The 14,953-nt window shown below is 39.3% G+C and overlaps 1 protein-coding gene across 1 annotated transcript in view; it reads right to left on the reverse strand.

Annotated features, from left to right (window-relative positions):
• LOC109563043 (vomeronasal type-2 receptor 1-like) overlaps positions 1-14,417 on the reverse strand; it is a 30,197-nt gene extending 15,780 nt beyond the window's left edge. The window contains exons 1-3 of the mRNA XM_070792682.1: positions 10,606-14,417; positions 2,375-2,498; positions 14-511 (exon numbers count right to left, since the gene is read on the reverse strand). Coding sequence (XP_070648783.1) covers positions 14-511; positions 2,375-2,498; positions 10,606-10,830 — 847 coding nt within the window. The 5' untranslated portion in view covers positions 10,831-14,417. The remainder of the gene's footprint in view (positions 1-13; positions 512-2,374; positions 2,499-10,605) is intronic.
• Positions 14,418-14,953: the final 536 nt, after the last annotated feature.

Consider the following 14,953-nt stretch of genomic DNA (forward strand, 5'->3'; position numbering starts at 1 on the left):
ATTGTAGACAGACACTTTACCGTCTGAGCCACCACGCCAATTTCAACTAGAACAGAGGTTAGCACAATGATTTTCCGATAAAGAGGGTGGATGGATATAAGTTGAGTTTTGGATTTGGAAATTCTGTAGGCTGAAAACAGTGAAATAGTCTTACCAAGAATGCAAGACAGGCAGAGAGAAAACCCCAGTACCAGAGTGATCTGACAGGCCATGCAAGACCAGTTGTAGGGCTTGCTGATGAAGAGCATGGAAGACAGCAGTGTGATGACAAGAGAAACCTGAATAAGAAAGCTCAACTCCCGGCCATTAGCCATCACCAGCGGAGTATGTCTGTGTATCACATAAACAGTTGTGACTGCCAAGACCAGAAGTGCCCCAAAGATGGAGAGAATGACAAGCGTGAATCCCAGGGCCTCATCATAAGCAAGGAATTCCACTTCTTTCAGCACACACTCACTCTTTTGTGGATTGGACCAGTAGTCTTCACCACATTGATCACACTCCCTTTGACCTAATGAACAAAGAACAGAGGACTGACTGCAGAGAAATCCAGTTGTCCCCATCGGCTGTGAATTGCCCAGAAGAACCAAAGGCCTCATACAGGACTCAATGAGATTTTTTATAGAGAATATATATATATCTTTAAAAATAAAATCAGTGATAAAATGGTCTTAGAGTGTGCAGCTAACAGTAAAGATTGAGAATTCTTTTCAATTTTGGAAATTCAGTCTCCCTCCTTGATTTCAGCTGTTTCTGCATGAATCTTTTTAAGTAAGATGCCTCTTTCTTTCTCCTCTAATTATCTAATTGAGAAGGGTGGTGTATCCCCTCACAAACCTAAGAACAACCCACAAATATGTGAGAACATTAAAGCTATTAAGGTAAAACAAGGTTTGTGACAAGGATACAGTTGATTATTATAAAACACGAGTGTTTTCAGCCTTTTATTCAACATCTTCCTCACCTACTGAAGACAATTTGTCTTTGCCCACTCAGCCTTCCCCTCCTCACCCTCCAGATGCAGATTTGAGACAATAGTTGGAGAAAGGTTGAGAACTAGAAGAAAGGAAATAAAAATAGCAACAATACTAACTAAGATTGAAAACACTTGGGGGGCATTTAGCTGAGCAGAGGCTCTAAAGAATATTGTTTAGTCATTTTAGTTGTGTCTAACTCTTTTTGTAACCCCATGGACTGTAGGCTGCCAGCCTCCTCTGTCCATGGGATTTCCCAGGCAAGAATACTGAAATTGGTTGCCATTTCCTTCTCCAGGGGATCTTCCCAACCTGGGGATTGAACCCATGTCTCCTGCATTGACAGATGAGTTCTTTACCACTGAGCCCCTGGGAAGCCAAAGGAGAATATTGTTACATAAGAAAAATTTGAGATGAATCTGTGGTGGATTATGAAATGTATCTCTTCACCATTCTCTGAAAGATGCAGGTAAAGACTGGAATTTCCTCTCAATCACTTCTGACTGCTAGACTGGATTTCTCTTGATGCAACTCTTCAGAGTCTGGGGTACATGGAATCCCCGGAGTTGTTCAGATAATGTGTTTTCTTTTCCATTTGGGGAAAATTTTCCATTTTTAAAATTCTCTTTTAAATAAATTGCTATTGATGAACTTTTGGCAAAAGATAAGTACAATTTGTGTTATTTTTAACAGAAGGTAGCAATAAAAATAAACCTGCTGCAACATGCTTCATAAGGCTAAGCCTACCACGCCCAACTAAAATTCTGGCCAAGAACAGAAATTCAGCAGGTTGTAGTGAACAATTCATAGAGCAATAGATACAGAATTCACCTGCCCTACAAACTTGGAGTAATTATGGTCTTAAGCCAATTGCCTTTAGGGATGTACTTCTAGATCTCTTATTTCTAAATTAGAGAAATAGTCTAATAAAAGTCTGTAAAACATAGAAAGTCTATGTAAAAGTCTAAAAGTCTGTAAAACATAGAACTATAATTTACTTATTACTACTTATTCACTATTTTTCTATAACTAATGTTTAATCTACTCCAAAAATTAGAATAATTTTAAGTATTCATGAATGAACTAAAATTATTATAAAATTATTATAAGGATTCATGAATGCATGAATCCATGCATTCATATTTAACATCACATTTTAAAAACTTTCCTCTCTGAAATTCATGGATTCAGGTCTTCTTTCCAAATGCAGCAGCTTTAGAACTAAAACCCAATGTTGTGTTTTTCTTCACACTGCGCAGAACATCCAATAGTTTGATGGATCATAATTTTTGTGATAAGTTGTTCACATCTCTTTATAAAGAAGGCTCCCAAGGCCCTCTTTGCCAAAATATATTTAATCTACTTGCATTTTAATGTCAGTGAAAAATGATCATCTCTACCTGGTTCCCGTGACACGTATCCATCAGCACATGGGATGCAGTCAAAGTAGCATCTTGGTTCCCCGTGACGAATCCCCTTCCGGGTCCCAGGCTGACACACATCAGTACACAATGAATGGGGAAGCTAGCAAAGACAAATACCACACATTAACAGAGCCCTTTGTCTCTACCGCTTGCCAAGCTATGAAAGTTTCCACCTGGATTTCTGTGGACATTTTGTGATTTCTTGGAAAACCTAGGATAACTGGGCAAGAAAAACAGACAGGACTTCCCTAGTGACACAGTGGATAAGAATCCACTTGCCGGTGTAGGAAACAAGGGTTCCATCCCTGGTCTGGGAGGATTCCACATGCCACGGAGCAACTAAGCCCACGCACAACTACTGAACCTGAGCTCTCGAGTCCGTGAGCTGAAACTACCAAAGCCTGCACGCCTAGGGCCTGTGCTCTGCAACAAGAGGAGCCGCCACAATGAGAAGCCTATGCAGTGCAACAGAGTAGCCCCTGCGCGCTGCAACTAGAGAAAGTCTCACAAAGCCATAGACAAAAATGAATAAACAAATAATTTAAAAACAAATAAAATGTTTTAAAAAAGAATAACAAAGAGAATAATGATCTGGAAAGCCTAGAGGAATTTTGCTAATAGTCCTGAAGTTGATTCTAGAATTAGGCTTCTAGAAAAATCCAGTGGTTGCTTCTAGAAATTAGCAAAGCTAAACCTAACTCTTTCTAACTTTGAAGACTCAGACCAGGCTCCATGTCCATGGGGTTCTGAGGAGAGGACAATTTGTCAAGCCTCTTTCTGCTTGAGGGGAGACGCCAAGAATCATCCTGAGTGCCTGAGAAAAACTTCTCAGCAAGGTCATCCCAACACAGCCTGCATATCATTCAGTCAGTACAAAATAAAAATGAAAGATCTACTCCATGAGGAAAATTCCACAGCAAAAAGGAAAAATGGACAAGGCACAGCACTGGGATATTTTCTCGTAAAAAGTTTAGAAAACTTGGTGATAAACATAGTACATTGTACATGGTTGTGTACATTGAAGTCCATTATAAATGCAATGTTTGTAAATTTATATCTTAATGTAAATGACGAGCTTCCCATTTAAAAAGGAGATAAGATGTATTTTTCCATTAAGCAAAGATTCATTTTGGAAAGTGAAAAGATTCATTTTGGATATCAGAATTTTCCTATGTTGAGTTTTGCAAGATAAATCTGAGTTAGATAACAATGGAAAATATCAGAAATCTCTGAGCTCAGTTACAGTATATAAGATTATTTAAATATGTATTTTTAAACATAATAGATTGGCTTCTTATAAGTTGTGTGCGTGTGTGTATGTGTGCGTGATCACAGAATGACTTTATTTCCTCTCTCCTGATCCAATATTCTAAAAAGTGTTAGTATTAGTCTCTCAGTTGTGTCTGACTCTTTGTGACCCCATGGACCATACCCCACCAGGCTCCTCCGTCCATGGAATTCTCCAGGCAAGAACACTGGAGTGGGTTGCCATTTCCTTCTCCAGGGCACCTTCCCAACCCAGGGATCAAATCTGGGGCTCCCACCTTGCAGGCAGGCTCTTTACAGTCTGAGTCACCAAAAAGAGCTCTTTATATATATACCTTTCTTTGAAAATCATCACAATAAGTTGATGCCTTTTTGTTCTCTTTCTGAGTATCGCTTCCCTTCTCAACCTCATGATCTCACTTCCAACCCACTCACCTCACTAAAATATTTCTTGTCATGTCTGACACATTCTCCTTTCTCTCTCTTAGATATCTGACACTCTTGATCAACTCCTCCCTGAAATGCAGGCTCCTTTGGCTTCCATTGGGTCCTCTTTATTTATTTTGTTGGTTCTACTTCCTCTACCTACCTCATCACTGTTGGCATTCTTTTGGCTTTTGCTCTTACTCTTCTTATCTTTCAGTATAAAGCAGCTCATTCATTCTCTTCTGTTCAACCAGCATCTCTGCACATGAACTCCCAAATCTTGACTTTAGCACCAGCCTTTCCTACCTAAACCTCTAATTCCACATCTTAAACTTCCATCATGTCCCTACTCTGAAATTCCATCCTCAACTTAAACTCAACATGTCCAAAACTATCCCCATTTACCCAATTCCTCCTCCCCAATTCCCCATTTCTGTCATTGACACCACCAGTCTCAACCATCATCTCCAACCATATTTTCTACTACTTGCCCACATGAACCTTCACTCAGGCCCACCTGCTCACCAACTTCCAAACTCAGTTTATTATCATGAGTTAAATCATGCCTACACCATCTACTAATTGTTGATGCAGGGGACTTTCAAGGTCATTTCATCAGCAAATCCAGTGGATCCTACTCTTGTCCACTCTGGTCTAATTGAAACATGGCAGATAGAATAATTCTTTAAATTCTAAGTGGGATCATAACTCTCCTCTGTCAAAACTTTCCATGGCTCACCATTTCACTCAGAGTAAAAGCCAAAGTCTTTCAACAGCCCCCAAGGCTCTATGTGACCTGACACTCTTCCACCCCTCTCACCTCCTGTTCCACCCCTCTCACCTCCTGTTCCACCCCTCTCACCTCCTGTTCCACCCCTCTCACCTCCTCTTCCACCCCTCTCTCACCTCCTCTTCCACCCCTCTCTCACCTCCTCTTCCACCCCCTCACCTCCTCTTCCACCCCTCTCACCTCCTCTTCTACCCCCTCACCTCCTCTTTCACCCCTCTCACCTCCTCTTCCACCCCTCTCACCTCCTCTTCCACCCCTCTCACCTCCTCTTCCACCCCCTCACCTCCTCTTCCACCCCTCTCACCTCCTCTTCTACCCCCTCACCTCCTCTTTCACCCCTCTCACCTCCTCTTCCACCCCTCTCACCTCCTCTTCCACCCCTCTCACCTCCTCTTCTACCCCCTCACCTCCTCTTTCACCCCTCTCACCTCCTCTTCCACCCCTCTCACCTCCTCTTCCACCCCTCTCACCTCCTCTTCCACCCCCTCACCTCCTCTTCCACCCCTCTCACCTCCTCTTCTACCCCCTCACCTCCTCTTTCACCCCTCTCACCTCCTCTTCCACCCCTCTCACCTCCTCTTCCACCCCTCTCACCTCCTGTTTCACCCCTCTCACCTCCTCTTCCACTACTCTCTCTCTTTCCAGCCACACTGAACCCTTTCTTATTCTCCTAAAATGCCAAAGACACCCCCTAACTCAGGGTTTAGAAGTTACTGTCTCTTCTGTATGGAATGCTTTTTCTGTAGATTTAATGCACTGATTCACTTTCTTCTCAGTCTTTGTTCAAATGTCACTCCAGTGAGGGCTTCCTTGATCACACTATGTGAAATTACACTCCCCCCCCCAGCACTTTACCATAATCCCTACTATTTTTCTCTCCTTAACATTATCACCCATTAAAATACTGTATCACTTACTTATTTATCTTATATGTTGCTTCTTTCTTCCCACTGAAATGTTAGTCTTACCATTAAGTAGGAATTTGTTCTGTTTTGTACACTGGCACATCCCCAGCTCCTAGAATAGTGTGTAGCACATATAATATTGTGCTCAATAAATATCTATTCAGCTAATTAATGATTTGATTGTAAGTGTTGTGAGGGCAGTAGTCTTTTGATCCTTTTGCAGTGCTTAACACAGAGGCAGACACATAGTAGATGCTTAGTGACTTTGTATTGAATTACATTTGAACCAGTTTCATTATACAAGTATAATCTTGGGAATTTCCTAACTGCCTAGTGGTTAGGACTTTGTGCTTTCACTGCAGATGGTGCAGGTTCAGTCCCTGGTCAGGGAAGTACAATCCCACAAGCTGCATCGTGCAGCCAGGGAGAAGAAATAAATAAAGTGTATTAATGTATATAACTCTAGTTTTAATAAAGATAATAAAAATAAAATTACTATGCTCTAATGAAATGCTGTTAAAATAGAAATCTACTAATACATTTCACTCATTTTCCATCAGTTTTTAGCAGAACAAACATTCTATGAACTTTGTATATACAAGCAGCAACATCTCTTTTTTCATGCAAAACATTATATTGAGCACCTGCTCTACATCTAGCACCAGGAATACAAAAGGGAACAGTCTCAGGCCCCATTCAGGGAGAGAGTTCTGGGCCACAGAAGGTGGTTTATACTCTAGACCTAGAGCAACTCTGTCTTTCTGCAATGATGGAGTGTTATATATTGTATTGTCCAATATAGTAACTTGTAGCCACACATGGAGGTTGAGCACTTGGAATGTAGTTAATGTGCTAAGAAACTAAAATTTTAATTTTATTTAATTGCAGTTAAATCTTAATTTTAAAAGCCACATGTGGCTAGGAATACCTGTATTGGACAGAGAAGCTCTAATTCAAAGAAATAAAATGCAGAAGAGAGCTATGGCCCCTACAGTGGCAAACACTAAGTTTTTACTTTTATCCTGCCATAATGTATTCAAGGGCTTCACTGGTGGCTCAGACACAAGAGTCTGCCTGCAATGCAGGAAACTTAGGTTGGATCCCTGGATTGGGAAGATCCCCTGGAGAAGGGAATGGCTACCCACTCCAGTATTCTTGCTGGAGAATTCCATGGACACAGGAACCTGGCAGGCTATGGTCCATGGGGTGGCAGAGTCAGACACGACTGAGTGACTAACACTAACCATGTATTCAAGAGCTGCTTAAGGCCAGGCTAAGTAAGGGAGGGAGTAGTATGTATGTATGTATGTATGTATGTATGACTATATATGAGTCTGTGTATGTTTACTGATACTCATGGAAAACCAAGGACCGATTCTCCAGGCAAGAACACTGGAGTGGGTTGCCATTTCCTTCTCCAATGCATGAAAGTGAAAAGTGAAAGGGAAGTCGCTCAGTCGTGTCCGACTCTTAGCGAGCCCATGGACTGCAGCCTACCAGGCTCTTCTGTCCATGGGATTTTCTAGGCAAGAGTACTGGAGTGGGGTGCCATTGCCTTCTCTGAAGAGAGAGAAAGAGAGATAAAAAGATGCCCTCGATATCTGGCACAGCATAGGGGATCGGAAATCTTAATTTTCTTGTCACGTATTTCTATATCCTTTCCCAGTATGATTCAGAAAACTATTTAGGGACCTCAGATCTCAGGCCAAAAGGGCCATACAAGAAGAGAGGACATACATGAACAAGAAACAAGATGTAGAAAGACAACTTCCCCGCAAAATAGTCTTGCAGCCACAAATAAAAAAACGCTAGCTGTCCTGACACCCACTTACAACTCTCTCTCACTCCTGCTGGTTCCTCTGGCAGATTCACATGGTAGATTAAATTGCCAGTGCCCTTCTGCCACCCTATTGTTTTACTCTAACACTACAGGTAAACAGTAAACCAGAATATCAAAAGACCTACAGTCCTACAACTAATATTTCACTCAGGGTAAAAAGTTCAGCTGTTTGGTAAGTGATGAGTTTTCTGGTGAACTTCCCCTAGGGCTTCTCCAGGTATTATCTTTACATTGTATAACCAGGGGACCCAGTCTCTCTTTTAAAAGCTTCTTTTTAAAATGTTCAGAGCTGCAGTTCTGCATATCAAAGCCCTCCTGTTGCTATAGGAGGTGGAGGGATTAAAAATTTTATAATTGTTGGTGTGTTAGTCACTCAGTCATGTACAACCCTTTGCGACCCCATGGACTGGAGCCTGCCAGGCTCCTCTGTCAGCCTACCATTAGGGTAATGGTAACTGCTAAATTATGAATCTCTCCACAGTCTCTGCAAAAGACCATACAGATTTTTTTTAATGTAAATAAAATCACACAGGACCCACAACTTCAGCTTCATAAAGAGCCTAAAAATGCTACGAATTTCAAAGTAATTAAATTCTAGCAAGCACACCTCTAGAGCGCCCTCTTCATCCATAGATGTATGGAAAATGAGGGAATTCTGGGAAAACTGTGCAGAAAAAAGTAAGAGGGAGAAGACAAACTAAGGTTAATAGAGAGTAGACAAAATCATTCCTAGAAATAAAATGTCAGGTTATAGGGCAAGGTCTTCAAGGTGGGACTCAGAAGGATGGTTTCACCACTGTGGTGGGACCAGAAGGGATACAGAGGGAGAAGTACATATTCTGCGATGTGACAGGAAGAGTAAAAAGTTAGAAAGGAAAACTAAGAACTCTGTAAAAACAAAAGTGAACCATAAAATCAAAATACACATTAAGCCTTCCCTTTCCACAAAAAAAGTCATTCCTTAAATAAACTGCTTTTCACTGTACCAACAAAAGAAGACAGTCTTGAAATAGAGATTTGTGAGCCACCCAAACCCATCATCCTTATCCCAAAAAATCAACCAAAAATGTAATTGTGCCTCCATATTCATTTACTCTAGGAAGAAAGCAGAAAATAAAAACCAAAACATAGCAGAAGAAGATGTGGAGAGAAGGGAACCCTCCTACACTGTTGGTGGGAATGTAAATTGCAGCCACTAATGGAGAACAGTGGGGAGATTCCTAAAGAACTAAAAAATAGAGCTACCATATGACCTAGCAATCCCACTCCTGGGTATACATCCAGAGAAAACCATAATTTGAAGAGATACATGCACCCCAGTGTTCACTGAAGCACTATTTAAAATAGCCAGGACATAGAAGCAACATAAATGTCCATCAACAGAGGAATGGTTAAAGAAAATATGGTGTGTATGTGTAGATACTCACAATGGAATATTATTCAGTCATTAAAAAAGAACAAAATAATGTCATTTGTAGCAATATGAATGGACCTAGAGATTGTCATACTGAGTGAAGTAAGTCAGACACAGAAAGATAAATATCATATTATATTGCTTGCACATAGAATTTTTTTTTAAAAGGTACAAATGAACTTACTTACAAAATAGAAGTAGAGTCACCAATGTAAAAAACAAATTTATGATTACCAGTGGGGAAAAGGGGAGGGTGGAATAAATTGGGAGATTGGGATAGACATGTACACACTACTATATATAAAATAGACAACTAATAAGGACCTCCTGTATAGCACAAATAACTCTACTCAGTACTCTATAATGACCTGTATGGGAAAAGAATCTAAAAGAGAGAGAGTCGTATAACTGATTCACTTTGTTATATGCCTGAAACTAACAGAACATTGTAAATCAACTATACTCCAATAAAAACTTTAAGAAAGCTAAAATGGAGCTACCATATGATCCTGCAATCCCAGTCCTGGGCATATACCTGGAGAAAATCATAATTCAATAAGATACATTCATCTCAATGTTCATTGCAGAAAGAGAAAGACAAATACCATACGATCTCACTTACATGTGGAATGTCAAATATGACACGATGAACATATCTATGAAACAGACAGATATAGAGAATAGATTTGTGACTGCCAAGGGTGGGGAAGGAGGGAAAGATTGGGAGTTTGGGATTAGCAGATGCAAACTATTATATATAGAATGGATAAAAAACAGAGTTCTACTTTATAGCACAGGAACTATATTCAGTATCCTGTGAGAAACAATAATGGAAAAGAAAAGTTGAGTCACCTTATTGTACAGTAAAAATTAACACAACATTGTAAATCAACTATACTTCAATAAAATAAAATAAATATTCCAGCAAATTAAAATTCCCCTCTAAAACACAGATACAACCATTAAGCAGAAGAATACTGTAATAGTTTAAATAAATACCCTAGCACTTCAATTAAATATTCTCAGAAAAGCACTTGGAGATGTGTAAAAAATATCTCAAATCAGATATTTTAAAATTTAAAACATAAATGGATTTGAAAATGGAAGAAATGAAAAAGGTTCACTTATCTCAGAAAAGAAACTAAAGAAAAGCCTAAACTATTTCAGACATTAAGATGAAAGTCACAAGGTGTTCAAAAAATATTTGAATAAAAGGTTAATAAGGAGCACTGAATAAAGGCAGGAAAATAATAAAGAGAATAAGGATGAGGTAAAGAAAAAAAACAAAAATTATCAGAGACAAAATGAATGAAAGCAAGAGAGACAAAGGAAGTCAAATATTTTGGAGTACTTGAGGAAAAAGAACAAAATCATAGAACTAATATTTAAAACTATAATCCAAAAAAGTTTTTCAAAATATCTGAATCTATACAGAAAAGATATGCCTTATATTTGGAAAAATTAGAATAGTCAATTCTAGGTTTCTGATATTCCATAGCGTCTGAAATAACACAGAAATGCAATTCTCTCTATATGTAAACAAAATAAAATATCAGAATAACTAACCTCTGATGATTCAGTGTTCCAAAATATTGTTGCATTCTTAATCATCACAAGTTCAAATTTAGAGTCTGTGAATATATATTCTCCAGCTTTTACAAAGGCGACCTCTCCGTTATCATCTAATTGCCAATTAAGAATATCATAGTATCCAGTCACATCTCCATTATCATCAATTTCTATTCTCATTCCATTATGGGTTGTAAACTGAAGTGTCTTCATATAGTACATTAGCTAGAAAAACAGGGAAAGGAACAACAGAGGGAAAAAAAAAACAATTTGTAAAACTTTTATTGCTTAGAAAACAAGCTTTATAAAGAAAATAATCTCAAAACTCATATCTAATTCATGGGACTGAATTTTTTCCTTCTCTATACCTTTGCTGTCTAATACCACAGCTTCTAGCCACATGTGACAATTGAAACCTGAAAAGAAGCTGGCCAAATCAGGATGGGCTATAAGTCTAAAATACAAACTGGGCTGCAAAAAGTTAGATCAAAGAAATGTAACTTCTCTCATTATGAATTTCAAGAAATTATTTTTATATTATGTTACCATGATCATGACCACAGGTTAAAATATTATTTGGATTAAATAAGATATATTATGTTTAATTTCATCTGTTCCTTTTTGTTTTTTAATTTGGTTACTAAAAATTTTAAAATTACCTGTGTGGGTTTTAAATTTCTGTTGGCCAGTACTGATCTATACCAAGGTAAAGTGATGTCTCATATTTCCTAATACCTACATACCTAGGGAAGAGAGACTATTCCCTCTTAGATTTTTTCACCGATAGGTACCAGTCTGCCCTGCTACCACCATTCCCTTCCCTGTATATCAGGGCATAGATGAGGAAGTGGCTAACTAATTGCCTTAGAAAAATTCAAGGTGGTTTCCCAGGAAGTGGCCCTCTGATTTGGGTTTTAAAAAATTAGTAGCGATTTGCCTGACAAACATTGGGATCAAGGAGATTCTAAGCCAAGGGAATAATATATGAGACAAGGCTGTGCCAAAGAGGCCACTGGGGAGAGTACAAAAGTAGATGGAGCTGAGTGTACACCTACAGAATGATTTCATAGACATGAACAGGAGCCCCTAACAAAATAATACCTCTAGTACTCTTGCTTCCTGCCAGCAACCTTAGCTGGGGTAAAAGCATGTGTCCTGTAGTATGAAGGTAACCAGTCTGAGCTGAGATACATCCTGTGCCCGTGGTTTTTGTCAGCACCACATGCTGGACTTAGGTTTTCCAACCAGAGGGCTTAGTCCAATCCCTACTCTCCACAAACCAGAAAGACATGCAATATAGCTGAAAGAGCCTGAATTATGGTATATGATGATTTGGAGTCATTTTCTGGCTCTGTCAAGTGACATAAGCTTGGATAAGTCGTATATCCTAACTAAGCATTAGTTTTCCAGTCCATAAAAGAAGGGAAATCAATCCTGTCCTACCTCTGTCATAGGGATTAAGGTAATATAGCTGAAAGGTTTTAGTAAGTCAGTATACCAAGGGAGCGTAGTGAAAGTCACTCAGTCATGTCCGACTATTTGCAACCCTATGAACTATACAGTCCATGGAATTCTCCAGGCCAGAATACTGGAGTGGGTAGCCGTTCCCTTCTCCAGGGGATCTTCCCAACCCAGGGATCAAACCCAGGTCTCCTGCGTTGCAGGTGGATTCTTTATCAGCTGAGTCACCATAGAAGCCCATACCAAGGGAAGTATTATAATAGTCACCATACACTTGCCCTTTTATCTCTCCCTCTTTTACTATATGCTGTTCTCAATCAACATGACAACTACATCAGCGTTCGCAACAGGGTGATATTTTTGCCTGGTCCATTGAGGAGAGACTCGTTTTTCTTTTCCAGTCTTCAGAAGAGTTAAGCAAGGAAATTTTCAAAGGCTGCCACCTTACAATCTTTCCATAATTCTACCTGTTTAGCCTCATTGGATGGCAGGACAGAGTTCCCTACCATCAGGCATGCAAAAGAATTTAGAAATGTCAAATAAACTACAAGAGTAAAAGGTATCATTTTGGTTTTAAATCAATCACAATTTTTTACTCTGTGATGCATTTATAAAACTTTCTTAAATGTGCCCATTAACTTTCTCTAACGTGAGGTCTTGCTTTTCAGATTTAACTTATATTATTCAGGGAATGTGTTCATGGACTAAACCATCAACATTAACCCTGACACTATGAGGTCCTTTGACCCTTCCTAAAAGCTTTTTTCTCTGCAATCCTAACACATATTTGTTGCTTTTTGAGAAAATTTATATTGTAATATTGAAATCATCAAATAATGAAGAGTTGTTGTTTACCATATAAAAGGATCCATTTTATTTTAAAAAAGAAGCACTCAGAGAATTTAAGATGAAAAATAGCATAACATATAGCATAACTTAATTTCTATAACTTAACCTTTAGCATAAGTTAATTTCTCATTTTGAATTTACCACAGTTTCCCCAGTACTATGAACAACTTAGTTCTTACTCAGATCTTGATTCTAATTCCATTCTAAATGTAAATAGGACTCAGGAGAAATGGCTACTACAAGACCGGATAGAGAAATACAAGATGAATCTGCAATATCTTAGTGTTCCAGAAAGTAAATTAATCAGAAATTACGGTGATTTGCTCAAAAGAAATAGGAGCCAACTCAAAGTGACTCCCAATTGTCAAACCTGGGAAATTTTGAGCAACAGAATATATAATGATATTAATGTGTCATTAATGAGACACAGTGGCATCCTATAAGAGACATAAAAAAGGATATGTATCACTTTTGCAGTAGTCTTGCCAAAAATGCATAACCTAAATGTAATCATGAGGAAAAGTGAGAGTGAAAGTGAAGTAGCTCAATCTTGTCAGACTCTTTGCGACCCCATGGACTGTAGCCTATCAGGTTCCTCCATCCACACGATTTTCCAGGCAAGAGTGCTGGAGTGGATTGCCATTTCCTTCTCCAGGGGATCTTCCCGACTCAGGAATCAAACCCGGGTGTCCCACATTGCAGGCAGATGCTTAACCATCTGAGCCACCAGGGAAGAGAAATTAGACAAATGTAAATTTTAAAACATTTTATGACCAATATTTATGAAAACTATTCTGTTCGTTAAAACAAACAAGGAAGAATGGACTTTGGGAATGGTTTTGGAAAATGCAACACAGAGGTTGACACTCTCCATTTGTTCCTTAAAAATTTTTATTCCATATTTTTCGTAATCATCATCAGCTGCTATGGTGCCTATCCAGACCCAACCAAAATGTTGGATAAGTTGTACCATGGCCTCCGACTGGATCTTATCACTGGCCACTGTGCGAAGATAAGATGGAAACTGGTATTTGTCACTAAGAAGTAAGCTGGTAGAGGCATAGCCCACCTAGGATTGAAAGTATTCATGCAGTTATTAGAAAGTAATAGACGAACCTCAAAGTATACCATCTCTTAGTATTTGTATTGGAGAAGGAGGGAACTTAACAGTTCTCTCTCTATTCTCACACCCTTCCAGAGATAAAAGGACTTCTGCTCCTCTCCCTGTTCCAAGCAGGGTGAGAACTGTTAGAGGGAGCACTTTGGGCCCCTTTTCCCATGTCACCCCCACGGAAGTCGGGGGACTAATTATTAAGGTGATGACATCCAATGGGCCACTTTTCCTACTCAGGGTCACACCACTGAAAGGAAGGTCTTGAGCCCTTTCATCTATGTTTTCTTGAGACTAGGTGTGTGATTCAAGTCATCCAGGCTCTGTCTCTGATCTAACTCCTAATCCGTACAGATGATGGAATGAGCAGGCTCACAGTCTGTCTGGCAGGTGCATTTCCCTCTCCCTCCCTCCTTCCCTCCACCCCCCTCCCTCCCTTTGCTCTCTTTCTCTCTCTCTCCATCATCACTGGTTTCCCTCTTTTTCTCTTCTTCTCTTTCCTTCTTTCTCTCTGCCAAGATTTCTGGGTATGTAAGTCCCAAGACTTAGATTGAGAAAGATGGTAGGAAGCTTCACTTCAACCTCAAGTTTAAGTCTTATTGTCCAACAAACTTACTAGAAGCCCTCATTTTATAGCCACTTGCCTAGATAAATGAGGTATCTTTCTATTTTTTGCCAGGGGTCCTTGTGTGACTTTTCCATCAGTGAGAATTTAAGAATGAAAGTAGAGTAGCCAGTGCCATGAATTTCTGACACTCTTATATACATTTCATACATACATACCTTCCCCTCAACCTCAGCAACTATGAAGTTAAGAAAATATGTCACATTCTCCCCATCCCATCCCATTGCCATCCCATGTTATTGCATCACCTCCAATAAGACCTCCTAAAATTACATAGCTCCATGATGACCACTTTTTTC

Source organism: Bos indicus, chromosome 1 (genome assembly GCF_029378745.1).
Source record: "Bos indicus isolate NIAB-ARS_2022 breed Sahiwal x Tharparkar chromosome 1, NIAB-ARS_B.indTharparkar_mat_pri_1.0, whole genome shotgun sequence".
NCBI lineage: Eukaryota > Metazoa > Chordata > Mammalia > Artiodactyla > Bovidae > Bos > Bos indicus.